Genomic DNA, 26,213 nt, shown 5'->3' with positions numbered 1-26,213 from the left:
GTAACTGCCTTTGAATACAAGTTCCCTGCTGGCAAGGAGGAAGATCAGCACCATGTGGACAGCAGAGCTCCCAAGTTACTGAATTAGTGGAAAATTCACTATTTCCCCTGATTTCTGTTGCTTTTTCTGTGTTGCTTCAAAAGCAGTCATTCACAGATACACGCGGGTCTCTTCTGCCAGCAAACATGCAGCAAAGTAAGCATTAGAAGCCATGGGCGGGGGGCGCGAGGGGGAAGAGAGAGAATTTCAGTCCCACTGACACACACACACACACAACATTCCAAGGAAGAGATTTTGCAAATATGAGGAAGAGAGGCCCGGCCCTGACCACATTGCTATATAGTAACTGAACTAATGGGGCTTTTGTCTCTCAATGTCTGTGACTCTGCAATGAACAATTGTCATTTACATTTCGGGAATGCACACACAGAGTTACACTGTGGTCTCTGACTGCAGCACTCCCGTGCCCATGTTTTAGGAGCTGTCCTGTCCCTGTGTTGGGATACTGGGTATTTCGAACTCAGTCTCACCTACAGGAATTCACCTGGTGGCTTCTGAGGCCAGGTCTACACTGCGACTTTAAATCGGTTTAATGGCCGATATACCGATTTAACGCTGTATCCGTTCACATGACGTCGTCATTAATATCGAGTTAAACGGCTCCTTAAATCGATTTCGGAACTCCTCCCAAACGAGAGGAGTAGCGTAATTGATAGCGATACTCGGATAGGTTCGTGTGGACGGAAATCGACGTTATTGGCCTCCGGGCGGTCATCCCAGAGTGCAGCACTGACTGCTCGGACAGCAATCTGAACTCGGATGCAGCAGGCAGGTAAACGGAAAAGCCCCGCGAACTTTTGAATACATTTCCTGCTTGCCCGCGTGGTAGCTCTGTCACACGGCTGGCGATGCGTCTGAAATCGAAACAAGACTCCAGCATAGACCGTACGGGAGATACTAGGTCGATCGCTGTATGGGGAGACAAATCTGTTGTATCAGCTCCATTACAGCACATGAAACCAAAGCGTTTGAATAAAAACTCCAGGATACACAGCGCTGCGTGACAAGCGTAACGGGAAGCCAGAGACTCAAATGGACGCTCATGAAGGGAGGAGGGGTACTGAGGACTCAGCTATCCACAGTCCACAGCAGCCCTGAAAATTATTTGCATTCTTTGGCTGAGCTCCCAATGTCTGTAGGTTCAAACACAGTGTCTGGCGTGGTTCAGGGAACAGCTCCTCAGTTTATTTCCCCCCTCCACCACGTGAAAAAAAAGGAAGAGCATTGCTGTGCTATGGCGTTTGCTCAATGCACTCCGCGAAAAGGCGCCAAAGTTGTCTGCTGCCTTCACAAGGGAGGGTGGAGGCTGTACCGCGCACCACCCGGGGAAATGTTTTCTGCCCATCAGGTACTTCGTCTCTCAAACACGGAAGTGGAACTAGTGGATAGCTGAGGAACAGCTACCCACAGTGCACCGCTCCTGAAATCGATGGTAGCTTGGACCATGGACGCAAACAATCGATTTCGGGATCCCACTGTGGACGCGCTAAACCGATTTTATTAGATCTGTTTTGTAATATCGGTTTAAGCTAATTCGAAATAATCGTGCAGTGTAGACGTACCCTGACACTTCCCCTCCAGTTCACTGATCAGCTCATTGAGACGGGAAATCTCCTCGGAGAGTTTGGTGATATTTTCGTTCTGTATCTTCCTTATCTCCTTCTCCAGCTTTTCTAGCTGGGCCAGCAGAAGCCACTCTTGTTCCTCCAGGAATTGGTGCAGTTGCTGAAAATCAGCCACCATTTGCTGCCTCTTCTTTTCTATCCTTTTATGTGAAGCAACAGGGAAAGGGCTGGTCAGGGACATGGAGGCAGCCTGGGGAATCCTTTCACTGAGTGCGCAGGAGGGAGAACTTCTTTGCAAACCCTAAGATTTCTGAAATTGGACTCTCCCTGTGGTTCTTGGAAGAGGATTCTCTCACCCCTTTCTCAATCCTCCCCAATGTCTCTGAAAAGGAATGCTTCCATGGCTGATGTGGTTATGAGATTGCATTATCAATAGCCTCTGAGCACAGAGATCCTGAGCAGCAGGAGACAGGACTCAGCACTATACAGAGAGAAGTTCCATGGCAAAAAAAAAGAAAAAAGGATCAAATTATTCAACAATGCAAGAAATGACACGGTCACAGAGAAAGCCACAAGGGCTAGATTTTAACTTATTCACTGAAATGAAAGCTTAGATTCTGCTCATGAACCTAACCCAGAAAATCCATGATCATGGAGAAACACAGACATGCCCACAGGTCCAGTGACATGTGCATAAACAGTGGTAATAAACTAATGAGAGAAGAGAACAAGAACATCAAAATAGCTTGAACAGGTCACTGACCACCTGCACATTGCAGGCCACAGAATATCACCCAGCCACTCCTGCAATTGACCCCTAACCTCTGGCCAAGTTACTGAAGTCCTTAAATCACGATTTTAAAACTTCAGGTGTAACAAGTTGAGCACTCAGCAGTGCGGCATCTCCTGCTGGTCAGTCAATTAGCTTTCCAGCTCCAGAGCACCCACTGCTGGCCAGTGTCTCTCCTGCCTCAGGCCCTCCTGTGTTCCTCCTGGACCCCAGTTGCTCCTTACCTTGGAGTTCTGCCCACAGCACTACCCCCACAGTATGGTACTTGGCATGGACAGTCTGGGTCTCCTCTCCCAGGGGAGCCCCAACCCTGTATACCCACCTTGCCTCAGTAGGTTACTGCCAGTCGTCATCTACCCCACCTTTCTCTGGGGCAGACTGCAGTGTGCAGTGGCCACTCATCATTAGCAAGGGGGTTGGACCTGCGGCCTTTCTAGCCCCAGCTGCCTCCCTGCAGCCCTTGTACCATCCCTGGCCCTTAGCAAGGCCTCAGCCTGGGGACTTGCCAGGCCAGAGCTCCCCAGCTCTGCCTGCCCTGCCCTGCCCCGCCCTGCCCTTCCCCTCCCCAGCCCTCAAATGTCCTGGGTTTGGTTCTCTGCTCTGCCATGGACTCCTTGCTTAGGCTTGGGAAAGTCTCTTCACCTCTGTGTACCCTACATCCCACCTGCCAAATGGGGCTAATGCTGACCCTGCCTCCTAGGCTGAATCCCTTCATGGCTGTGCGGTGATGGGGGAAATGAAGATACCAAGGTGAGTAGTTTGGGTTCCACGTAGGGGGCACAGGAGATGGAGGGGCTCAGGCCAGCTCCATGGGGGTGGGGTGTTAGCCCATCTTCTGCCAGGGTCATGGGCTTCTTCTTCCCCGCACCCAGTGTGGCTCCTGCTGTGGTCCAGGGATTCTCCCATCCACCCACCATGGCTTTTGTCACTGTCTTGGACTTCCCCTGCCCCCACTCAGCAGCCAGTGTTCAGGGCTGCTTTTCCCTGCTCCTGCCAGGGACTAGGATTTTGCTTCCCCTAATGTGCCACTACACCCATCCAGCATGTGCGCCTAGGAGCCCTGCGGCCTGCTGGGGTGACTTCAAAGGGCCTGGGGCTCCCAGCCACCACCATCACTAACAGGCACAGGCCGCTGCCACGACTGGAGGCCCCAGATATCAGGTGGTGGGTTCCTGTTTGTGGGTTGCAAAGCAGAGACACACCCCTCTGCAGCCCAGATTTAGACCCCTATCTATGAGAGGGGTGTGACTTAGGGCATCACTTCCCCCGTTGTCGGCATCTCTCATTGGCCAGCTTACTTGGCTGCTTGCCTACTGAGGTGCCTGTGTTACCCATAGATTGGCATTGTCCAGGGAGTTTAGACCCCTGACTCAGCTCTGAGGGTCAGTGCTGCTGTTCCTGTGACTTTCTTGCTGTCTAAAAGTTACTCACTGTGATGCTCAGAATTGCAACACCTGAGTCCCTTCATGGACTGCACCCTGTGCAACCAGTCACCTCTCCGCAGAGCACAGCTGAGCAATTCCTGACTGACATGGGTGTGCACAGGAGGGAGACAGAGAACAGGCTGGGTAGTGATACATCACACTGGAAAATGCAAACTCTCTTCCTAGAGGTTCAATCAATGCCGGCTCCAGCTTTTTTGTCACCCTAAGTGGTGAAAAAAAAAGAAAAAAGAAAGAATCCGATTGAGCTGCCACCGAAGAGGAAGACAGCGAGTGAAGGACCCACTGCTGAATTGCTGCCGAACACTGAAGTGGGCAGATTGAGCCACCGCTGAAGTGCTGCTGCTGCCAATCTGGACATGCCATCCCAACAACTGACGCATTGACACCCCTTTCTATTGGCTGCCCCACGCACCTGTTTCCTTCACTGGTGCCTGGAGCTGCCCCTGGGTGCAATATTCTCTGTGGGGCTGGGGGGACACAACCAAGTTGGGAAGCAAATCCCATGACGCTCCCCCAGCACCTGCAGCTGGGATGGTAAAGTGGAACAAACAAGAAGAATTGTTTGTAATGTTTTATTTACAGTAAGTAGCTCGAAAGAGCAAAGTAAAAGGAGCTAAGAAGGAGCTTTAATAACCACAGCACAGCCAGGAGATCCCCAGCTACTGAGAACAGTTTTCTTAATGGCACTAAAATAGGAGCAATGGTCAGGGATTAATATAGGGAATTAACAAGTTACAGTCTCACTTTCAGTAACATGTAAGAAATCTCCCCATCCTGCTCATGTTCCCTTTCCTTTCATACTGTCCTTTTCTATTCATTATTGTTCTAGCCTCACTTCCCATCCCTCTTTATTTCCCTGTGTCTCTCCTCCCTGTTACAGATCATCCCGCTCGGCTGCTCTCTTCTTTCCCTGATCTTATCCCTTCCCCTCGAGCTGATCCCGGGCTGGGAGCCCCCAGTGAGATCAAAGGTCACAGATCTGAACAGCTCCTGGCTGCTGCTGCTTCTCCCCAACCCTCCAAACCCTGATTGATCAATGCTGTGTCCCTGCCACCCCTACAGCTGCCTGTCCCCAGCCTGGCTGTTAGTGCTACCCCCTGCCCAGCCCCCCATCTCTGCCCCTCAGGGCCCCTCCTGCAGTTCCAAGGGTCTTTCCCACCCTCCCCCGATCCCTGAGGCTGCAAAGAGGGAGGGAGAGGAGCTTCCAAGAGCCATAGAGAGGGGAAAGGGTCTGGGTAGACAGGAGTCCTCCAAGATCATAGAGACTTGGGTCCATGAGGCTAGAGAGGCTGATTTCCGGTTCCGCCCCTCTGCCGTGTGTCTCAGGGACACAGGCTGAGCCGGGATCCCGCCCACACCCAGAACCAGGGTCGGATTCTCTCCCCAGGGACGGAGCCCGGCGGGAAAGTGAAGATCGGGGCCTCGTCACCAGCATCGATAAATGTCACCTGCCCCCGGTCACAGTCCAGACAAACCCGGATCCTGCTGGGGACCCGGCTCAGGGGCAGGGGGGTCGCAGGGGAGGTGAGAGCCTGGAACTGATCCAGCCGCTCCACAGCCCAGATCCCCCCCTCAGGGCTATGGCTGATCTCTCCCTTCCTCCCCACAGACTCTCTGGCCACCCCCACAGCCCAGCCTCCCCCATCCCCCACCTCCACCTCCCAGCAATGTCTCCCCGAGCTGAATCCCTCATAGCCCAGCACACAGGGCCAATAGTCAAATCTCTCAGGGTTGTCGGGCAGATCCTGCTGTGTGTCTCCCCATCTCACACGTTTCCGATCCTCAGACAGGACGAGCCAGGGATGAGCCGTGTCTGGATCCAGAGTCACATTCACTGGGGAGAGAGAATCAGAGCGTTGGGGCAGAGCTTGGCCCCGGAGAAGGGTTTGATGGTGTCAGTGACAGAATCTGCCCCAGCTGGGGAATGACTCAGAATCTCCTTCCTGCAGGATTTACCTGCCAGCTCTGAATGGGGAGCAGCTCTGAGATGTCAGCACAGTGCAGGGGAGAGTCACGTCCCTGGCAGAGACGGGCCAGCTGTGGAGCAAAAGGGTCGCTTGAGCCAGGTCTGGGACTCAGGATTTTTCTTGTCTTGCTCCACATCTCTCCAGGGATGGGACTAGAGAACCACATGTCAGGGAGATGGGGGACAACAGAGTGGTGAGAAACTGAGCTCCCTCTGCTCAGTGCTCACTGACCCGCCTCACCTCTCCCTGCCATTTCCCATCTTAAACCCCATATTCCCAGATGAGAAAGAGCATCACTGGGAGAAGAGAACAGATGCTTCCCATCCCTGCACCCTCAGCCTACGTGAGAGCAAGGGGAGTGTTGGGGGAGAAGGAGCAGGAGGGGAAGGAGGGAGAGCAAGCAGAGAAGTGAATGGAGACACGAAGGAAGCGATCCCAAAGGGGACAGAAAACCATATTGGATGAGGAGGAGATGGGCAGGGGAGGCCCAGGGCAGCGGGATGTGAAAGGTTATAGAGAGTTTGCTATGAGGGTGAAAACAGGAACTCACCTGTGTCTTCTCTCCAAGCAGCCACCATCACCAAACCTCCAGGCTCTTCCACCTGCCCCCACTCCTACTGCCTCTGCACCTGCCCCATTCAGCTGACAGCCTGCTGCTCTCCCCAACCTCCTGTTCCTGCCAGGCACTGCCGGCCCTCCAGACCCTTCAAAACGCTGCCCCATCCCTCAGTCTTCTGGGCCCTTCCCAATCCTGACGTGTCCCCCTCTTTGCACTTTCATGACTTTCCCCCTGGGCTCTCTCTGTACTCTAGCACCACGGTTCTCATCACTGGGCATATTTTATTCCTCGCCTCCCTGTTTTGTCACTTGAAATATCTTTGTATCTCTCTCTCTCTCTAATATCTGAATTTAGCATTTACACATTATTTCCTCGGTTTCCAACCTCTGAATTGTTAATCCTCAGTTACTGGGCATTTAACAGACCCAGAATTCAGTTTGCTCCTGTTCCACAGCCCATGGCTCTGGCCCCCAGGGCCTCAGGCAGGGAGGGGGCTGTGAGCAGGGACATCCCTGGGGAGCTGGGGGACAAGGAGCTGTGTCTTTGGCCCTGTGCTAGGGGTTGGGACATGTCAGTGGCTGTGCAGCCACGCTGGGCTGTAGGCCCAGGAAGCTCTGCAGGTCGCACTGCATGTGAAGACAGAGGAGGGGCAGGAGGAGTAGACACAATAGTGCTGGATTTACTGCTGTACATCAGGCCATTGCTACACAACCTCCCTCCCCTCCCGCTGTGCTGGGAAATGCAGGATGCTTGTGAGCTCTGCCCTGAGCAACAAACTCCCCTCCCACGGCCACAGTCAGGGGAAAGAGGCAAAACATTCTAACAGCCACTGAGATTGGCACATTGATAGAATCTGAACTTCAGTTACCTTCTTGTACAGGTGGCGCAGAACTTCCCAGCCCTGGAAACACAGAATCAGAGATGAGAGCTCATCTGAACAAGCACATTAACAGAAATTAGTGTTGTAGAGAGGGAGGAACTCGGCCCGGGATTAAAATGGACAGGCCTCTGTTTGAAAGGTTTGTCCACTGTCCAGCCCGGGTGTTAAAATGGATGTGATTTTGTCCAGTGTTAGATGGGCGACATCATTCTGCCCCCTCCATCTCTGAAAAATGGTGTCCCTCATGTGGCATAACCTCACACGCACCATCACGCCAAGGAAGATGGGGTGGCATGTGCAGGGGGGAGCAAACCAATCCTGACAGTCTGGAAATGTTGAGTTTTCTAGGAACGACTGAGTGGCTCCTTATGCATATAAAATGTTACACTGGGAAAAAGATACATACTAGAGTTCAGCATAAAGTAAACAATCCCCAAATACACATGTGAGCATTTCTTTGTCAGTGGTTACCATTTTAACAGACTCTTTTTTTCCTTAGCAGAATTTCTATTACTTTTATAATTATTAATAGTCGTGAATTAGACTTTCCCTTCTGACACTCTGAAGTGACATTGCCAGCCTGCTACCAAAGACCTGGTCCAGCTGCCATTCATGTCACTGGCCAATCTCCCCGGAATTCAATGGGAGGAGGCCTGAGGCACGAAGAGGAATTTTGAAAAGGGTTGGAAACAGGGTTGCCAACAGAATTGAGGGATATTTTCCCTCACCCAGTCCTGCAGTGCTGACCGGCCTGCCACCAAGGACTCTGAAGATGATTTAAAGAGCCTGGGGCTCTGGCCGCAGCCACGGTAGCAGCGGCCAGGGATCCCAGGCCCTTAATCTCCAGACCCCAGGGCAGTTGCCCCTTTTGCCCCCCCCCCCCACCCGTTGGCAGCCCTGGGGGGAGAAAAGGGTTTTCTTTTACCTCCTGGGAATATGATATAAAGGCCAGAGGGCAGCTGGGGCATAGGAGAAGATTTGATATTTCCCCTTCTAAATTGTCCACTGTTGCAGGTTTTTGTCCCTGCAGACAGTCGTTGGGGTCAGGGGTCGCCCTCCTTAACTAAAGATAGAGAATGAGAATGAACTTGTTGGCTTTGGGTACAATTTTCAAAATCTACAGAGTGCCTAGGTCCCATTTTCCAAAGGATCTTGGGAGTTTAAGTCCAGTCTTCTCTCCCTACCACCAAACTCATGTCCATGTTACCTTTCCCCAGTGTAGTGACCCTGACCCACTTCTCAGACTTTTACCTCCTTCACTGACCTATCTGTCCCACCCCAATCTGTGCCGTTCAGTTTAGGAGTTGGGTAGGTGGCTGGCGCAGATGTCTTTTTTAGTGCGCTGATTCTTAGCACAAGCAAAAGATGAAGAAAGCTCTCTGGCAAGTATGTGGGTTGTGGTGCAAAAATGAGCAAATGAAAATAATGTGTGTCCATTTCTTTGGCTCACATTCCTCTGCTGTCTTGTTAATTTCCAAAGTTGGATGATTCATCTTCCTATCTGATGCTGGCAAAGACCGGACTAACTCAGAAATCTCAGGGCAGGGGAAGCTTTGGATATTGATGCAATAGGAGCTGTAGTTACCTGGGCAGATGATGTTTCTTCTCCAGTCTGAAAGCAAACACAGAGAGAGGGATGAGAACTCAGCCGAGCAAATGCAGGAAGACCAGGGCTCTGGGATGAAGAGCAGCTGGTTTACACTGAACCCAGGCAAGAGCAAAGTGATTCAGAAGCAGGGACACATTTTGAAGAACTAGATGAGACTCTTCATGTCATTCCATTAAATTTCTACAGCCCCCATTAAACAAAATGTTCAAAAGACTGAAGTCCTATGTGACCCTTCACTAGGCCTAGGTGACCAGGTAGCATCAGTGTCTACACAGCTCAGCTCACTAGGAAACTTTGCATCTTCCTGTGGGCAAGGGTCTGGCCACAGTGATCCCTGCCTCTGCCACCGCCAGGCTGGATTACTGGAGATCACTGAATCCACAGCTGAGTGTGAAGGCTCCAGCTGGTACCTAATGCAGCTGCCGGCCTTCTCCAGGGCTTAGGCCACAGTGACACATCAGGCCCATGTTCCAGTCCCTTCACTGGCTCCCAGTCCCCTTCTGAGGCCAGTTTAAGCCCTTGGTTTTAATCTGCAAATTAATTAAAGAATCCAGCCCCAGTGGAGGCTGTTTGTGAGTCGTCCAAGTAGGAGGCTACAGAGGCAGAGCATTGTATGGGGCACCCAGGTTGCAGGGTGGGGGTGACACAGCCACCCCTTAGTCTGGATTGTACCCTGGGTATGTCACAGTAACACCCTAAATTAAAGCTCACTGGCTAAGCAGGGGATAGAGATGCCAAAACCCAGTGAAAATCAGAGCAGGAGGGGACAGGTGTTCCTGCCTGATGCTATGAATTCCCCTTTGAGAGCCCTGGGTACCATTTGACTCTCCCCTCCCCTCTCCTGTGTTTAAACCCAGAGCTGACTGGACTCCATGGAGAGCCCTTGTTTCAGTTCAGTGATTGCAAGAGCTTAAACCACTGATGAGCAGGCCTAGGGGGCAGATCATAGACCTAGTGTGGGGACAGGGCTGCAGTGAACAACATGGAGATGGAGGAGCAGCCACGGCCTGCTGGAATCTCTGGGTAGGTTGTGGAACCTCAGAACGCACCATTGCAGAAGTGGCAGTGGGGGGCCAGCAGCAGCTGCAAGAACTGCAGTGGAGCTGAGCGGTGGCAGAGGTAACAGCCCCAGAAAAACCATCAGAACCAGCGCCAGAGGTATCAGCCAGTGGTGGCAGAGACAGCAGACGCAGTGAGCCAGTTCCAGAGGAAGCAGAAGCATCACTCGATGTCCCTCGCCCTTTTTTAGGGATGTGAGGCAGTGAGCAGCCAATGCCATAGGTGCCGACTTCCCCTCTGACTGGTGGGTGCTCGACCCCCTGCTCCGCCCCAGGGCCCGCCTCCACTCCATCCCTTCCCCAAGTCCCTGCCCCACCTCATTCCATCTGCTTCCTGAAGTCCCTGCCCCCCACCTCTTGCCCGCCTCCTCCCCCAAGCGTGCTGCATCCCTGCTCCTCACCTCTTTCCCAGAGCACCCCTGAGTGCCCTGAAACCGCTGTTTTGCAGCAGGTGTGAGGCACTGGGAGGGAGGGGGAAGAGCCGGTCAGTGAGGCTGCCAGTGGGCGAAATTTGCTGGAGGGACAGGGGAGTTTGGCTGTGGGTGAGTGAAGAGCACTAATTTTTCCCCATGGGCGCTCTGGGGCTGTCGGCATCTAGGACCAGCGGTGACAGTGATAGAAGCAGCAGCAGCAAGCCAGTTGCAGACATGGAGGCAGCAGCAGACAACTTGCTCAATGCCCCCCCCACGCCTCTCAGGGGTGGGAGGTGAAGCCATGTGAGGGCACCTCTGAACTCTGGGTCTTGGCTGATTAAGAACAGTCAACTGTGAGTGGGCTGCAGTGGTGGGAGAGGGGAGTGGTGTGTTATAGGTCATTCGTTCATTGGATTGTCACAGGGCAAGGTGGGAGACTGAGGCAAAGGACATTTCCCAATGTACTATGGGGTGGGTGTTTGCTTAGGGTTATGTGCTTTCAAATCATGGCCGTGGTGTTTTCCCAAAACAATGCTGGGGTCCCTTTGCCTTGTAATACAAGTTTTCTTTTGTTACACCCAGACTCACGGCAGGTGAGTGGGAAGTTTTGTCTCTTATCCTGTGTCTACACCAGCACTTTTGTCAGTAAAATTTTGTCAGTCAGGGTGTGATAAAAGCACGTCCTTGACCGACATAAGTTTCACTGACAAAAGCACCAGTATGGACAGTGCTGGGTCGGTGGGAGACACTTTCCCACTGACGTAGCTACTGCCATTAGTTGGGGGTGGTTTAATTATGCTGGTGGGAGGTTGGTACAGAGCGGGTACACGGGAGACCCGATTACAGGGCAGCTGCAGTGGTAGAGTAGTGCCGCCAGAAGCCTTAAAAAGGCCCAGGAGTTAAATTTCCCCAGATTATTGGGTGGGGTCTCAAATGTTTTCAGATTTGTGTTGCTAAGAGGAACCCTTGACATTGAACCCAGCCCGTTTTGCTGCCGACTCCACCTGGCAGAAGGGCGAGAGATCGATAGATCCAGAGACAGTTTCAACACCACAGAAAAGGCTGCATTCGAGAAATAGAAACACTTACCGAGTTCTCGTTGAAAATCATCTAGGTAACACAGAATCAGAAACAAACACACACTAATTAAGTGCTGATCATCTAGGATGGAATCAACCCCAGCCTCCCATCAGGCAGCCTGTCCCTCACAACCCCACTGATCCAGGCTATGGGCAGGGAAACCACTGAGGTCTGGGGAGAAAAGTCTCTTTCCAACCCACAGGCAGGACACAGAGCACCTGCAAAGTCCCATAGGGTGTGGCTACACAGCAACTGAATACCCGCAATTGACCTATGTCAGCTAATAGGCTCACAGGACGTGGGCTGGGGCCCTGTAAAGTTGGGGTGTAGACATTTGGGCTCATTTTGTGTCTACACTAGAGTAAAGTATCAAAAAACAACATTATCTGCACGCACTTACAGTTCTGAAAGTTTTGAATTCCCTACGGAATTAGGCCCAGCTTTTTAAAGGTATTTAGGTTGCTAACTCCCATTGATTTCAATTGGCATTCGGTGTCCAAATACCTTTAAAAAGCTGTCCTTAGAACTTATTCCCGCTTCCTTGCATATTATATGTTCCCATTCACTTTGCTGGGAGCGTTCGGTGTGCATGGAATGTAATATTGGGCCCTAAAATTACCAACATTATTCTATTAGGGATGTTACTTGTGCATTTAGTGCTGGCTCCTACACTCGTTGAAATCAAAGGCACAGCTCTAATCGATGGTAGAGGTGCAGCATCAGGGCTTTCATGTTTTTCTCATTTAAAAAATAAAACATGAGGAGACAAATTTGTACAAAGTTTTCCTTGTTGGAGAACAGGGCACAACACAATGATTTCTGTATCAGGTTTCCCTAAAAAAAAAAATCCCAGAAATAAATATAAATTATCATTAGGAACATTTTTCTCTTGGATATATGGTTGTCTGAGTTTTGTGAAAGTTGAATATTGTGTTTCACTTTTTATATTACTGAGGGTGTGGGGGATGGAGTGGGACAGGGAGTGCGGAATTTATCAGGTTTCATTTCATCTCAATTTCTTTTTAACATTAAATGAAAATATAAACAACTCCTCCTCAAAATATAATTACACACAAGATTCATGTTGGACCAAATTATTTACTGTCAGATGAGGCAAGAGGACACTTGAGGGTACAAAGTCCTCCTGGTCCCCCATGTCATGGTGCCTCCAGTACCATGTGGATTTCACCCTCAGAGAAGATACATTTCAAAGAACATTTTCTTTCTGATTTCCTCTTACCCTCATTAGCAATACATTATCACTGATATTTCACGTGATTTTCAAATTAATCTCTCTAATAATAATCATAAATAATAAAACAGCAAACAATTTAATGGAAAAAGTTCTATATGGAGAAAAATGGAACTTACTGATTTGTCCAAGATGTTTCCCTAAAGAAATTAAAAAAAGCAATGAGCTGTAAATATAAAAGTTATTTAAGAATATTTTCCATTAATGCAGATTTAAAGGAGTGTTTTCATGATATGAACGCCTGGCCCCTAAACACCAAACATTTCATTCATGTTTTATTAACCACATGGCCACACAAGAGTAAGAGTCCAACTATAACTAACTGGCTATTTACAATTGTGGAAGGATTTACAATTCTGAAAGTTTTGAATTCCTTATGGAATTGGGGTCTGATTTTTCAAGGCATTTAGAAGCCTAACACCCACTGATTTCAGTGAGAGTTCACTGACCATATACCTTTAAAAATCTAGTCACTAGAGCCCAGTCCTCCTTCCTCATATTATCTCTCACATTCCCATTGGCTTTGCTGGGAGCTCTGGGGATGTAGACTGGAATTTCTGGCCCTCAAATTATCAGCATTATTTTTTTAGCGGTATGACTTGTGCATTTAGTGCTTAATCCTATACTCATTGAAGTCAATGGCAAAGTTCTAACTGATGTTAGTGATGCAGTATCTGGGCTTTCATCTTTTTCTGGTTAAAACACTCCACACAAAAAATTCATAAAGAAAAAGAAATACCCTTATGAGGAGACAAATTTGTAGAAAAGTTTTACTTGTTGGAGGAAAGAGCATGACATTTACAGATTTCTATATCCTGTTCCATCAAAAATAAACAGAAATAAATATAAATTCTTATTCGGAGCATTTTTGCCTTGGTTATACAGTTGCCTGCATTTCGTGAAAGTTGCTCAGTGATTATATAATCCATGAGCCTTTGATGGGTTTCATGTTCTCAACACCAGGAGAAAATATTTTCCCTTCTCCATCTCTGACTTATTGTTTCTCACCATTGTCAGAACTCGGGTTAAGGCTTGGAGCTCATGTCTATTCAGACCCCTCTTTTCTACTGGTATATATTTTTAATATTACCTATTGGGGTGAAATTTGCCAGACTTTGTCTCATTCCAGTTTCTTCTTAACATTAAATGAAATCACAGACAACTGCTCCCAAAATAAAATCACACACAATTGTTATGGGGACTCAACTCTGTACAAAATATTTACTTATCAGAGGAGGGAAAATGCCATTAACTAATTTTCAAAGTCCATAGGGACTGAGGAGGGAATAACTGCACAGCTGGATGGGAAGTGGGCAGAAAAGAGTGAGGAGTGGAGAAGGTTTTGGATCAATCTCTGCTCCACCCCTTCCCCAAATGCTCGGTTTAACTTAACTCAGGCAGTTCTGGGGAAGAAATATTCTGTGCCTGTAAAGGGCTGGTGCAGATCACTGCCCGCTGGAGCAAATGGGAACCTTAGTAACGTTTCCTTCCCTGTGCTGCTGAGGGGAGCGCAGTGCAGGTCTGCGCTTCCCCTGCTTGGCCTAGTGTAAAATTTCATTCTTCTCTTTTTTCATTTATTTAGAAGAAAATTTCTTGTTAATTTCACTAAATTTTCCCCTGTGACGTTTACCTTTTATTTTACATAGATAAACAGTGAAGCCAATGAAACCAAACAAAACCGGGAGAATCACACTCAGAGCCACCATCCATGGATTCACCCTCGGGAAAAAGAAATCTGAAAAATAAACCCCACAGGATTTGCATTAGTTTGGAAGCAGGGACAACACTAATTTTTTCTCTATTGCAGGTAACTACGTAAATAGTCCCCAGCAGGACGTACGTGAGATAGGAGTGAAAACATGACCCCCTCTCTGCTACACAAAAGACCAAAACCTGATTGTAAAAATTACTCCAACCAACACAGCTTTAGCTCTGATTAACCTGTGAATGAACTGGCCTGGTTTGATTCACGGGTATTCAGAGCTTCATTGAGTTCAGGGGCAAATTCTCTGCTCACAAAACCGCACTGACTTCAGTGGAGTTATGGCAGCAAACAATTTGCTCCTCACTGTTCAGCAACATTCAGAAATTGCAAGAGTATTTTAGTGAGTCACTAATAATTTCCCCAATTATTTTGATGAACCATAATTACAATTAATCGAAACATTAAGTGATGCAAATTGATTCATCTTCTTTTGCTGTTCTTGTGTTTACAACATCAAAATCATCTAGCCAGAGTGGGCATTTCAAACATACCTGACGTCTTCTCCACCCAGGATCTGTGCACTGATTTAGTGAAATTGGTGTAACACTCACACAGTCATTGCTACATTGATTCCACAGCTGACCACATAACAGGACTGCCCCAATTTAACTAAACCGGTTGACAAATCTTTAAATTGTAAATCAGCTGAATAGTGTCCTTTCTCCATTTAGTATAAATCAGTAAGGAACTGACTTAAGCTAAAAACATAGGACACTCTGAAACTGAAATAAGAGCATTCAGACAAGGGGTTTCATCAATAACTCGGTAGATAATCAGTGCAGCTTGTGTGTGTAAACAAAGGCAAAATGAGTTATGAGCACAACTCCCATTGAATGTCAGCGAAAACAAGCCCACATAATTTGGTGACATTTCACATATTGAAAAGGTAGCACACACACCATAGTGTACAAATTGCTACAGTCACAAAATCACTGTGGTGAAGTTAAGTTTTTAGGAACCAACTCTCTCAAGGTTTGGTGAATATTTCTTCTCAAAATCATGCTTTTTTTTTTTTTTTTTTTTTTTTTTTTAAGAGTTTCAAGAGTATCAGAGTTAAGATTAAATTTATATGAAACCCAAAACTCTGAATATTGAAAATTAAGGCAGATTGCCCGAGTTGTGACCTGTTATGGTACAAGTTTCTGAACTTCTTTGTTTTTATGTAGATTGTAAAGTATGCACAACAGAAGCTTCAGTTCTTTGTTTTGTTTCTGCTGAAGGTGATTTAAGCGTGCGGGTTTGGCTGGTAACTGACCTGCTACATAAACTGTTGATTCCTTTTCTTGATTGAGAACGGTGTTCCTGATCCAACAGGACAGGTTCTGGTTTGAACGTTCTTTTATAATAATAGAATTTTCTGTTTCAAACAGGTCACTATCCCCTAGGGATTTTGCTTCGGAGAGTGATGGTAATTCTTGCCCACTGTGATCTCTCCATAGCACCTTGGGCTCTGGGTACCACCCAGCCGATCGACAAACCACCCGGATCCCTCCATCCTGGTGACTCTCCACAGAGATGAGAGGATTGGAGCCCAAAGCTAGAAGAAAATTACATACATGTGTGATAAATCAATGCACTAACTTAACAGCTAAAAGGATGAGTGAGAGATTGTGGATCCCTTACTCCCACTAGAGATCACTTGATCACGTAGAAGGGATAAATGAACACTGGAATTTCTGAATTCCCAATATCCATGGACACAGGAAAAGATGTGAACAAATCATTAAAATAATTTCACTGAATAAGTGAGAGATATTGTCCTCTCCACGCAAGAGCAATGGAGCATTGAACAAATTTGGAAATCTGGCACTTCATTTAAATACCGAGTGGGATATGGATTTTTTAAAAAGCCAGTTTTTAGTACATTGGATAAACACTTTGTTTGTTCTCTTTTAAATAAATAAATCTAACTGGCTCCATGGTTATTGTGTCAGAGCAGCAGGGGACAAACGCTCGGCCTCATCTGCTAGCAGTAAATATATAACTTGTCTCACCACCACCACCTTTATGTGGCCTCAGCCAAATAGAAAACTGCAACTGATTTTGACTGCACCCCAACTAACTACCAGTAGAGACCACATCAGAAGGCCTATAAACCTGGCAGTCGCACCTTAGCCTCGCCTCAACATGACTGCAGAGAATTTGGAAGACCACAGGCTGTCCACACTTGAAAGGCTGCAGCAGCACAGCTTCACCGCTGTGGTGCTTCAGTGTAGACACTACCTATGCCAACAAAGGATTTCTCCTGGGGTCATCAGTAATACCCCTCTCTGACAGGCAGTAGCTAGGTTGACAGAAGAATTCTTCTGTTGACCCAGCCCTGCCTGCATGGGGACTTAGGTCAGCTTAGTTTTGTCGCTCGTGGGGTGTATTTTTCACGCCCCTGAGTGACATAGTTAAGCTGATCTACTTTTCTAGTATAAACCAGGCCCATATTTGTCTAGAAGTCTTTTCCCTCCTTTCGAAGTCAAACAAAATAATCTTTTGGGCAAGGAAATCTCTTGACCATTCTGAAAAGGTCTTTAATAAAACGCTGGGAAAGTTTTCAGCATATTTTCCAAAGTGTATGAACGTGGTAATGTGCTGAAATCTAGTCACACTGTGTTACTCTAAAATAATTCACAAGTTGCTAATCACAGTTGTTGCAGTAGGAAAGAATAAAACCTGCAGCCTAGACTAAGATAATACAGACAAGAGCAGCTGACCTGCTATCTTCAGTTCCAATGGGGCTTCTTCATAAACAGAACCATCTTGAACAAAACAGTTGTATTGTCCTTCATCTGAGTGTCTGATATTAAGAATTTGCAAGGAAACATTCCCATCCGTGATTCCAGCTTTCAAAAGCTCTGTCCTTCCACGATAGTCTGGCATCTGGTTCCCGTATTGATCCTTCCCATGCTGATACAGGTGCACAAATGAAAGGAACTCAGATCGGAACCATCTCACCTCCATGTTCTCAGCGCTCATTCTGGGGGACAGGTGACAGGGTAACACAATGGCCTCACCCACAATGGCAGTGACAGGGTGACCAGGACCGGTCACGCTGAACTGGGCTGTGAAATACACCAAAGCAAAAAGAGAGAACAAGCTCAGAAGGAAAAGAATATATATTCTTGACTGATTCAATAGGTTCAAAGTTTCCAAAAATTCAGCCTGGGGCAGACACCTGACATGCAAATTTCCAGCCTAAACATTGAAAATTTGGCACAATAACAAACAACTGAAGGGAGTTGGGGGGGTTACATTAAAAAGTGACAGGCCAGCTCAGGTAGAGGTGTCACTGGTAACTCCCCTTATATTAATCTGACATGCCACAGAGCCATTTCAGTGCCCCGTGACCGGACAGGGTGACCTGAGTATATACACTGTGTACCTGAGCTCTGTGATCTCTTCCGGCCTTCACTATATTTCTGATGTGACCCTTAGTGTTGGTTTTAAGATGAGAAGGGTGAAAAGACAAAATCCTGACTCCACTGAAGTCAACAGAAATCACCTAGAATTTCACCCTAATGTTTTGTGACCCAGCTTCTTTGGAGACCACCACCCATCACTTCGTATGAAGATACAATTTTCATTGAGATGAGATGAGGTTCCTGAATTTTCCTCCTTTGCCCCCCTCCACCTGTTTTTAGTGAGACGGGGTCTCTTCCAGGACATTTACAGTACAGGGTCTTCAACTCTGGAACTCTTGCCTTGGCCCTACTGACCCCAAATCACTTCAGCTTTACGCCAGGTTGCCTTGGTGTTGGAGAAAGGACTGGGTCACAGAGGGTGCAAGCATGTGAAGTAGGATGCTCACCGTGACCAGAGGTGCATAGGGCAGCCCACAGTGGAAATGCCAATAGCAGGGAAGGCTGCAAAAAGGAGAAGAGATTCTCCCAAAACTGGTGGTTTACACTATAGTTAGATTCACCAACAAGTCACAAACTGTGCTCCTGATCCCCTACATTCGTTATCTAGAAAAGAAATCACACAACCCCCATTACTGCATTCCAGTCTCTGGCCCCCCATCAGTGAATAGGTTCAGTACAGTGAGAAGTTACTTAAAAACTCTATTCACCTCACAAAATGTTCTTTTAATTCCCCAAAGGACCAGCCACATTACCAGATCAATACTAGTTTGAATCTTACCCAAAATACTATGCTACTAGCCAATGTTTTAGTATCTAAATCTAAAGGTTTTATTAGGGAAAAAAAAGGAACGAAAAAGAAGAAACTTGCTGTCAAAGCAGTCAGATTCTCTCTATATATGTGTGTATATATATGAAAGTGAGAGAGGGAGAGAGACTTCAGAATCCACATATTAGGTTCTTAGCAGCACTGGTGAGTTTGCTAGCTTGCAAAGTCCCTCTGGAACACATCCAAAGCTTGAATGGGTCTATCAGTCCTTGGTTCAAAGCTTCACTTTGTAGGGAAGTTACTCCAGACATGAGAAGTAGGATTGCAGACAAAATGGAGAAGATGCATTTATATCCTTTGCCTCAAACACAAACTCACAGCACATGTGCATGAAAAGGTACTTGGAGTCCCCTGTCCAATGGCATGTTCCCATAAGCGCTGACTCCATGGGTGATCCAGGGCTGGAGCACCCACAGAGAAAAATTAGTGGGTGCTCTGCACCCACCGGCTGCCAAGTTCCTTGCCCCACAACACCTCCTCCTCCATCTACAGCCAAACAGCTGTGGCAAGTTCTGGGAGGGAGTGGGGGAGGAGTGGGAACATGCTCAAGGGAGGAGGCAGGGAAGAGTTAGGTCTGGGGCAGAGATTTGGGGAAGGAGTGGGAATGGTAGAGGCAGGGAGCGGGCTTGGGGCGGGACTTTGGGGAAGGAGTTGGAATGGGGAAGGGGTGGAGTTGGGGCAGGGGCTGCAGGGGGGGTCAAGCAACCACCGGCACCAGTAGAAGTCGGCACCTACGCATGTCTCTACGTGTCCTGAAAAAACAAGGAGTCCAGTGGCACCTTAAAGACTAAGACTTATTTTGGGCATAAGCTTTTCCCAAATAAATCTGTTAGTCTTTAAGGTGCCGACGGACTCCTCATTGTTTTTGTGGATACAGACTAACATGGCTACCCCCAGATACTTGTCTACATGTCCTGCTGACTCTTAGCCCCAGGCTTCTCTCAATGGTTCATTCTACAGCAGGCCAGACAGTGCTGATGCCGGTCTGTCTCGGGGTATCACCCAAATGCACAGCACAAGTTTGAGACATAAATATACTGCACATATTTATATCTCACCATACAAAGATGATACTGACTATAAACAAGCTTATCATATTTAGCAAATCAAGCCTTTTCCACTGATACCTTACATACAATCATAGACCTGGAAGGGACCTCGAGAGGTCAGCAAGTCTAGACCCCTGCACTCATGGCAGGACCAGCACCATCTAGACCATTCCTGACAGGTTTGTCTAACCTGCTCTTAAAAATCTCCAATGATGACTTCTAACCTCCAAAATCTCCAACCTCCCTAGGCAATTTATTCCAGTGCCTAACCACCCGGACAGTTAGAAAGTTTTTCCTAATGTCCAACCTGAACCTCTCTTGCTGCAATTTAAGCCCATTGCTTCTTGTCTGATCATCAGAGGTTAAGGAGAACAATTTTTCTCCCTCCTCCTTATAACAAACTTTTAGGTATTTGAAAACTATTATGTCCCCTCTCAGTCTTCTCTTTTCCAGACTACACAAACCCAGTTCTTTCAACCTTCCCTCATAAGATATGTATTCCAGATTCCTAATCATCCTTGTTGCTCTTCTCTGGACTCACCCCCATTTGTCCATATCTTTTTTGAAATGTGGCACCCACAACTGGGCCCAAGACTCCAGCTGAGGCCTAATCAGCACAGGGCAGAGTGGCATAATTACTTCTCATGGCATATCTTGTATAAGATTTATTGTGATTTTGTAATATTGGTATCAATGCTATTATAAATGGTCACCCATATTCCATACAGCCTCACACTCGGATACTATGATGATATAAGTACCTAGACAGAAAGAGAAACTGAGTTGCCTCATATGCAGCACGTGGAGAATTACTCCTCCAGAAGGGTTGGGGAGGAAATGGAGACTTATTTACTGATATTGAGCCAATCTGAAATTTGCTGTAGGGGTGGGTTTGAGGGGGGTTTTGGTTTGGTTTTTTTTCAGTTTTGTACAAAGGAGTGGAATAGGCATGATTTATAAATCCCTACAATAAAACATATCCTACAAGGAGCAGCAGGACCAGTGGGATTCCTACCTGATTCTAGCTTGTGAATGTGATAAATAATGAAGAAAATGATGAAATCAGGCAGAGAGATGCTCACTGCAGCGCTAGGACAGAATGAAAGAACCTTCATCTTCACTGTAACTTGATCTGGACAACAGGATAGAGAGGAGAAAAATACTTCACTAAAACATGTTTTGCATTCAAATCTGATTTGTTAGAAAAAAGGAACTATTATCTGTAGTTAGTGAATTGAACTGATTGTTTCTGGTCACCGTGTCTTTCAAGATTTTAGAGCTGGTAGATCTCATCCTCTCACACCTTGTTTTTAATGACAGGTTCAAAGTGGAAAACAAACTTTCCTGATTTTTCAACTCCCAAGTGGTTTCTCAACTTTGAATGGACAAGTCATTGAATTGAGTTAGTTGGATACATTGAAATTAATAAAATATTTTCTCTGTACCTGCAGAAGAGGCTATTGCTGTCAAATGCTGGGTGAACTCTTCAAGCTGGGTGAGATTCCAGGTGCTTAAACAGTGACTGCCACCGCTTCATTGATCTGACTTTCTTTAAAGCTTTTGAAGCAAACATATATTGCTTGAATGTTATACATATATACATTATATATCTATAGCTATATGCCTTAGCCTGAGTTATTATAATTCTAATTTGAAAGATAAACCAGTATTTAATTCAAATTTAAAAAATCCAAGTGAAAGAAAAGCCTCTGATTTAATTTTTTAAATCATTTTTTAAAGATCAATTTTCATCCACCCTGAGTGTCTGACATTTTCTTCAAACCCTTATTGGCAAAGAACTACAGCACTTTGATGAATTAAACTAATGGGGTGATACATTGATTTGTGTAGATTGGATGAATTATTGCAGAAAACTGAAATTTGTTTGTGCCTTTCAAAAATAGAGCAGCAGCACTGTCAAACCCAGGATTCAAAAGTCAGTGTAACCCCCACCCTAATGTGTTAGCTGTGTGTAGTATTGTCTGGTCTCGTGCTGTCTGCAGTGGCACTTGAACAGTTTTTACAGTGGGGGTGCTGAAAGCCAGTGAAAGTCCCCCCCCAAAATTTTTACTTTGTGCCCCTTTTACTCCTGTTTACACCCCACACGCCCTCCTCTCAGAGCTGGGCTGGGAGCAGGGCTGTAACTCCAGAAGGGTGGGGCACAGACAGGGGTAAAGGGACTGAGGCTTGGGCCACAGCTAGTGGCGGGCAGGAGTGGATCCCCATGTGTGGGACCATGATCGGAGCCCTGGGACCAGGAGTGGAGCCCCGCATAAAACCTGGGTACACTGCACCTCCCCATGCACCCCTACTTCCCGCACCTATGATTGTCTGGTCTTGTAGCTTTGCTTAGCTGTAAAACTGCATAACTACTTAATTATGGGAACATCTACAAGCTGTACATTTTTGTGGGGTGGGTTCTTTTTGTGTGCTTTAGAATATTTGTTGCTTTATGAAAATCAATACAACCCCTCCCCCCCATGCACACACATCTAAACAAAAAATAAATCACAAATTGGGTCAAAAAAGGTATGTGATCGACTTAAAATGTATATTTAAAATATTGATTTTTGAGTTCCTATTTTTTGCCATTTGGTTTTTGAGCCTTGAGGGTACACTCAATCTTAAACTTTCCCCTACAACTATAAAGGCTAGAGAAATTATTTTTTTTACTTTAAATGAAATCAAATATTCTCCCAAACTCAAAACTAGAACATTAGGGTTTTCAGAAAATTACGGAATACTGTAAGACTTAAAATAAAAATCACAAATAACTCTGAGAGTTGACAATACTGAACCTGGTCCAAAATACTTAAATAAAAATGATTTTTCAATAGAATATGGCTGATTTTTCCTATTATTTTAGTGTTTCTAATTTTTCAACAACATGATACTACATGAAAAATTATTTCAAATTCATTCAAAATGAGAAACCCTAATCAAATGGAATAAAAACATTTTATTCACCCATCCCTTATCCCGTCTCAAAGGAGAAAAGGGAGAAAACATGACAACTGAAAAAAAAAAAGAAAAACTAAAATCTAATATTTTATGCAATATGTGATTAAAAATTTAAAAATAAGCAAAATGTTTTAAACAAAACAAACACATAATTTCCCAACAATACTGCCATTTTTAGATAGCTGCACTTCTATAGGTTTCTTCATGATAGTGCCCCTTGAATGGCTTTTCACACAGGAGGAGATAATCTGTTACACAATATATAAATGTCGCTTTTTTAATATAGCCTGAAGTCCCTACTCAGTGACACTCTTGAACACAAGATTAACATTAGACTCATGTTTAATTCCCACTGAGTTCAGAAGGAGAAAAGGAGGCAGTTTTCTGTTTCGACTGATTCTGAGCATAATTTTAGTCTTTACAAGAACAAAAGGATTCACCCCGCCCCCCAGCCAAGAGGCAGAAAACTGCAATGACAGCACAGGGAGAAAACTAGACTGATGGCGACTGGGTTTGCTGCAGTAAGTTTCCTGTATTCAAAAGACAAGAAGTTACAAATCTCCCCCAAGAACAGTGTTGAGCCCACCGTTCTTGAATAAAATTCAGCGAAACAAAGAAATGACTAATTCCACAAGCTGTCAAAGTCTCGCGTTACATTGCTATGAAAACAAACTGCAACGTATTTGACGGCAAATCACTGTCAGTGTAGCTGTTCTGTCAAGTTTCCGCAGAGAGAAACAAATGATCACAGGATAATTTACTGCTTGTGTTTTGAACAATCTGTCCAGGCAGTAAGTATCGGGTTCGTCACAAACAGCCCTTCTGGAGCAAAATTCACCCACCTGGCTGGGTCTTCTGGGAAGTTTAAAATCCCCTGGGTGTGGCCAGACTTCACCCCTTTGGCTGGGACAGCTACACGGTCACTGACTGGTCCCGTTTCTCACGCATGTTGCTCAGCTGATTCTGGCGATCAAAGAGCTGCAATTTCATCTCGTGGCTTCTCCGCAGACCGGTGTTAACAGAAACGTGGGTTTGTTCCCAAGTGATGAACCTGCGCTCGGCTCGCAGCGTTCGCCTGGGGGAAGTGAAAGTAACATTGTCAATTGCCTCATTGCAAACCCTGTCAGGTGAGGAGGGGCGAGTCTTCTCTTAAAGAAACAGCCCCGGTCCTGCGGCACCGCAAGCGTGTGGGAAACCGGAACTTTATGTTAAGAAAAGGGGCTTTGGTGGTGTTGTTTGGGGGGGGGGGGTGGATGCCATTTCAGGGCCGCCCGGATGGGCAAGTGGGGCAATTTGCCCCAGGCCCTGGGCTCCACAGCCCCCCTCCCTGAGAATATAATATTCTATAGTATTGCAAATTTTTTTTATGGAAGGATTCCCCGAAATTACTTTGTCCCAGGACCCCTGAATCCTCTGGGCGGCCCTGTTTCCTTTATTATATTCCAAAAAAGCAGGAAGAAGATTCTCTTTGAAGTCATGACTGGATGAACAACTGACTCTGAATCCAGTCATGGTTTCAAAAAGGAAGTTCCGGTTTCCCACTGAAGATCCTGACCTTCCAAAACATCAGGTGAATCAGAAGTGATTGGCTGTGCTGTTGCAGCCATGTTCGCCCCAGTATATTAGAGAGACAAGGGGGATGGTGTGAGATCTTTTATTGGATCAACTTCTGTTGAGGACAGAGATGAGCTTTCCAGCAACACAGACCTAAAAATGAGCTCGGTGCAGCTCCAAAGCTTGTCTCTCAATAACAGGAGTTGGTCCCATAAAAGATATTATCAACCTCACCTGGTGTAAGTTCATCAAAACTCAAACTTCTGAAAATCAAGAAATACAGAGTTAAGGTAATGGCCAGTGCAACCTTAACCCTGCCCCCATGGGGCTGTCACTAGTCACTGGGAAATGATCTCTAAGCACCCCAGCTGGATTTCTGGTGTGGGGTGTAGGTAAACCAAATGGTGGAGGAATTAGTTGGAGCAGCCTGAGAGAGCTGTGACTCCAAGATGAGGAGATAGGAGATTAATTTGAGGGCTTCGTGCTGTGACCCGAGGGCTGCATCTTGCCAGAACCCATGTCCCTCTGGCCACTCCTGGCTCTCCACGGGCACCATTTCACATTTTTTGGGGGGAGAGGGCAGTGTGGGGCTCCAGCATGGCCCCCTGTCCCCAAACTAGGCCCATGTTAAAAAGTGGGTGGGCTTGGCCCCGTGGTCCCCCATGTTCCAGTGCCCCTGGATCTCCTCACTGTTTAATGTGTTATTTTTAGGGCTGTGTGTGTGTCATGGCCACTGTTGATTTGGTTGGTAACTTTAGTTACAATCTCATGAAGATGTTTTCACTGGAATTTTCTCATAATTTAAAGACAATTTCCAGCTTAAACTCACCCTGTCTGTGCGCTCCTAGGGATTCCCCAATTTGTGTCTCCAGTGCAGAGGGCAGAGTGTCTGGTGGGGGAAAGGAGAAAAGAGACAAGATTTCAGGCTTTCATATTTATGCCAGCGTCCCCACTCTGAACTCAAAGAGCTGTGTTTTCATCATGACAGAAAGAGACTGAGACGCCCAAGGACACACTCAGGCATTCAATATAAACTAATCTGAAACTTTCTATTTCCTCTCTCATTCAAGCATCTCCCAGCAATGGACCCAACGTCCTTGCAGCCTCACAACCATCCCAGGACAGACAATCTGTAAGAGAGATTTACTCTTCCCCTCATCATCCCCTCCCACCCATACGGCAGGGGGAGGAGTTCTGCTGCGGAACAAAAAAAAAAAGCGCAGCGTCCCAGAATCCCGCTGGCAGATGAGAAGAGAGGGAAAAAAAAAGAAAAAAAATGGAGTCCACAGCAGAGAGAGTGAGAGAGAGAGAGAGAGAAAACAAACATACAAAAAAACCCCCGAGTCCTGGAGTCCTGCGGGGGAGGGGGGGAGAAAGAAAAAAAACCCGAGTCCCGGATCTGCGGCCGGGGGGGAAGCAGAAGTCCCGCCAGCGAACAAACAAAAACAAAACAAACGGAGTGTAAAATATCGGACAAATTGCGTCCTGACCAACAATCGATTGGGGGAGCCGGGACAAACACCTAAAAATCGGACAGTCCGATTTATTGGGACGTCTGGTCACCCTAAATTCAACTCACTTTAGTGTTTTGAATGTACCTCACTGCTGCGAGTCAATATTTTTTTTATAGGATGGGGGCATTGAAAAAAATATCATTATAAAACCATATTATCAGTGCACTGTTGTCACTACTTTTAATTTTTCTTGTTTAAATAGTATGTCATGGAAGGATGAGTGTGTGTGTGTGTGTGTCCACCTCTGCACTGCTATACTCATGTATCTCCCCTGTCAGTGTCCCTTACATGGGAGATCCCCGTCATGTCACAGAGTTGGGAAGCAGAGGAGGGGATCTCTCAGTAGAGCAAGGTTTCCATCCCCTCACTGGATCAGGCACCCTCTCCTGGACAGGGGTTATCCCAGGGTGGGTGGGAACCTCCTCTCGTCCTGACCAGGACATAGGGACAAGCTTTGGTTGAGCTAGGCTGAGGGAGGTTTGTGCAGTGGCGGGGGCGGGGCACTGAAGGGAG

At 46.7% G+C, this 26,213-nt stretch overlaps 3 protein-coding genes across 3 annotated transcripts in view; 1 reads left to right on the top strand and 2 right to left on the bottom strand.

Annotated features, from left to right (window-relative positions):
* The window catches only part of LOC116823265 (butyrophilin subfamily 1 member A1-like), an 80,870-nt gene extending 57,145 nt beyond the window's left edge, over positions 1–23,725 (bottom strand). Inside the window, exons 1-8 of the mRNA XM_075071484.1 lie at positions 23,475–23,725; positions 20,687–20,803; positions 17,149–17,496; positions 15,699–15,980; positions 14,263–14,413; positions 8,852–8,967; positions 7,255–7,287; positions 5,020–5,694 (exon numbers count right to left, since the gene is read on the bottom strand). Coding sequence (XP_074927585.1) covers positions 5,183–5,694; positions 7,255–7,287; positions 8,852–8,967; positions 14,263–14,413; positions 15,699–15,980; positions 17,149–17,496; positions 20,687–20,786 — 1,542 coding nt within the window. The 5' untranslated portion in view covers positions 20,787–20,803; positions 23,475–23,725 and the 3' untranslated portion in view covers positions 5,020–5,182. The remainder of the gene's footprint in view (positions 1–5,019; positions 5,695–7,254; positions 7,288–8,851; positions 8,968–14,262; positions 14,414–15,698; positions 15,981–17,148; positions 17,497–20,686; positions 20,804–23,474) is intronic.
* The window catches only part of LOC116830654 (E3 ubiquitin-protein ligase TRIM17-like), a 241,167-nt gene that overhangs the window by 83,794 nt on the left and 131,160 nt on the right, over positions 1–26,213 (top strand). The gene's annotated exons all lie outside the window — the stretch shown is intronic.
* Positions 1–26,213, bottom strand: part of LOC116825933 (zinc finger protein RFP-like) — a 469,299-nt gene that overhangs the window by 354,460 nt on the left and 88,626 nt on the right. The window lies entirely within an intron of this gene.

The sequence above is a fragment of the Chelonoidis abingdonii genome, chromosome 12 (genome assembly GCF_003597395.2).
Source record: "Chelonoidis abingdonii isolate Lonesome George chromosome 12, CheloAbing_2.0, whole genome shotgun sequence".
In the NCBI taxonomy this organism is placed as follows: Eukaryota; Metazoa; Chordata; order Testudines; family Testudinidae; genus Chelonoidis; species Chelonoidis abingdonii.
The sequence above is the reverse complement of the archived record's forward strand: the minus strand, read 5'-3'. Positions and strand labels throughout refer to the sequence as shown.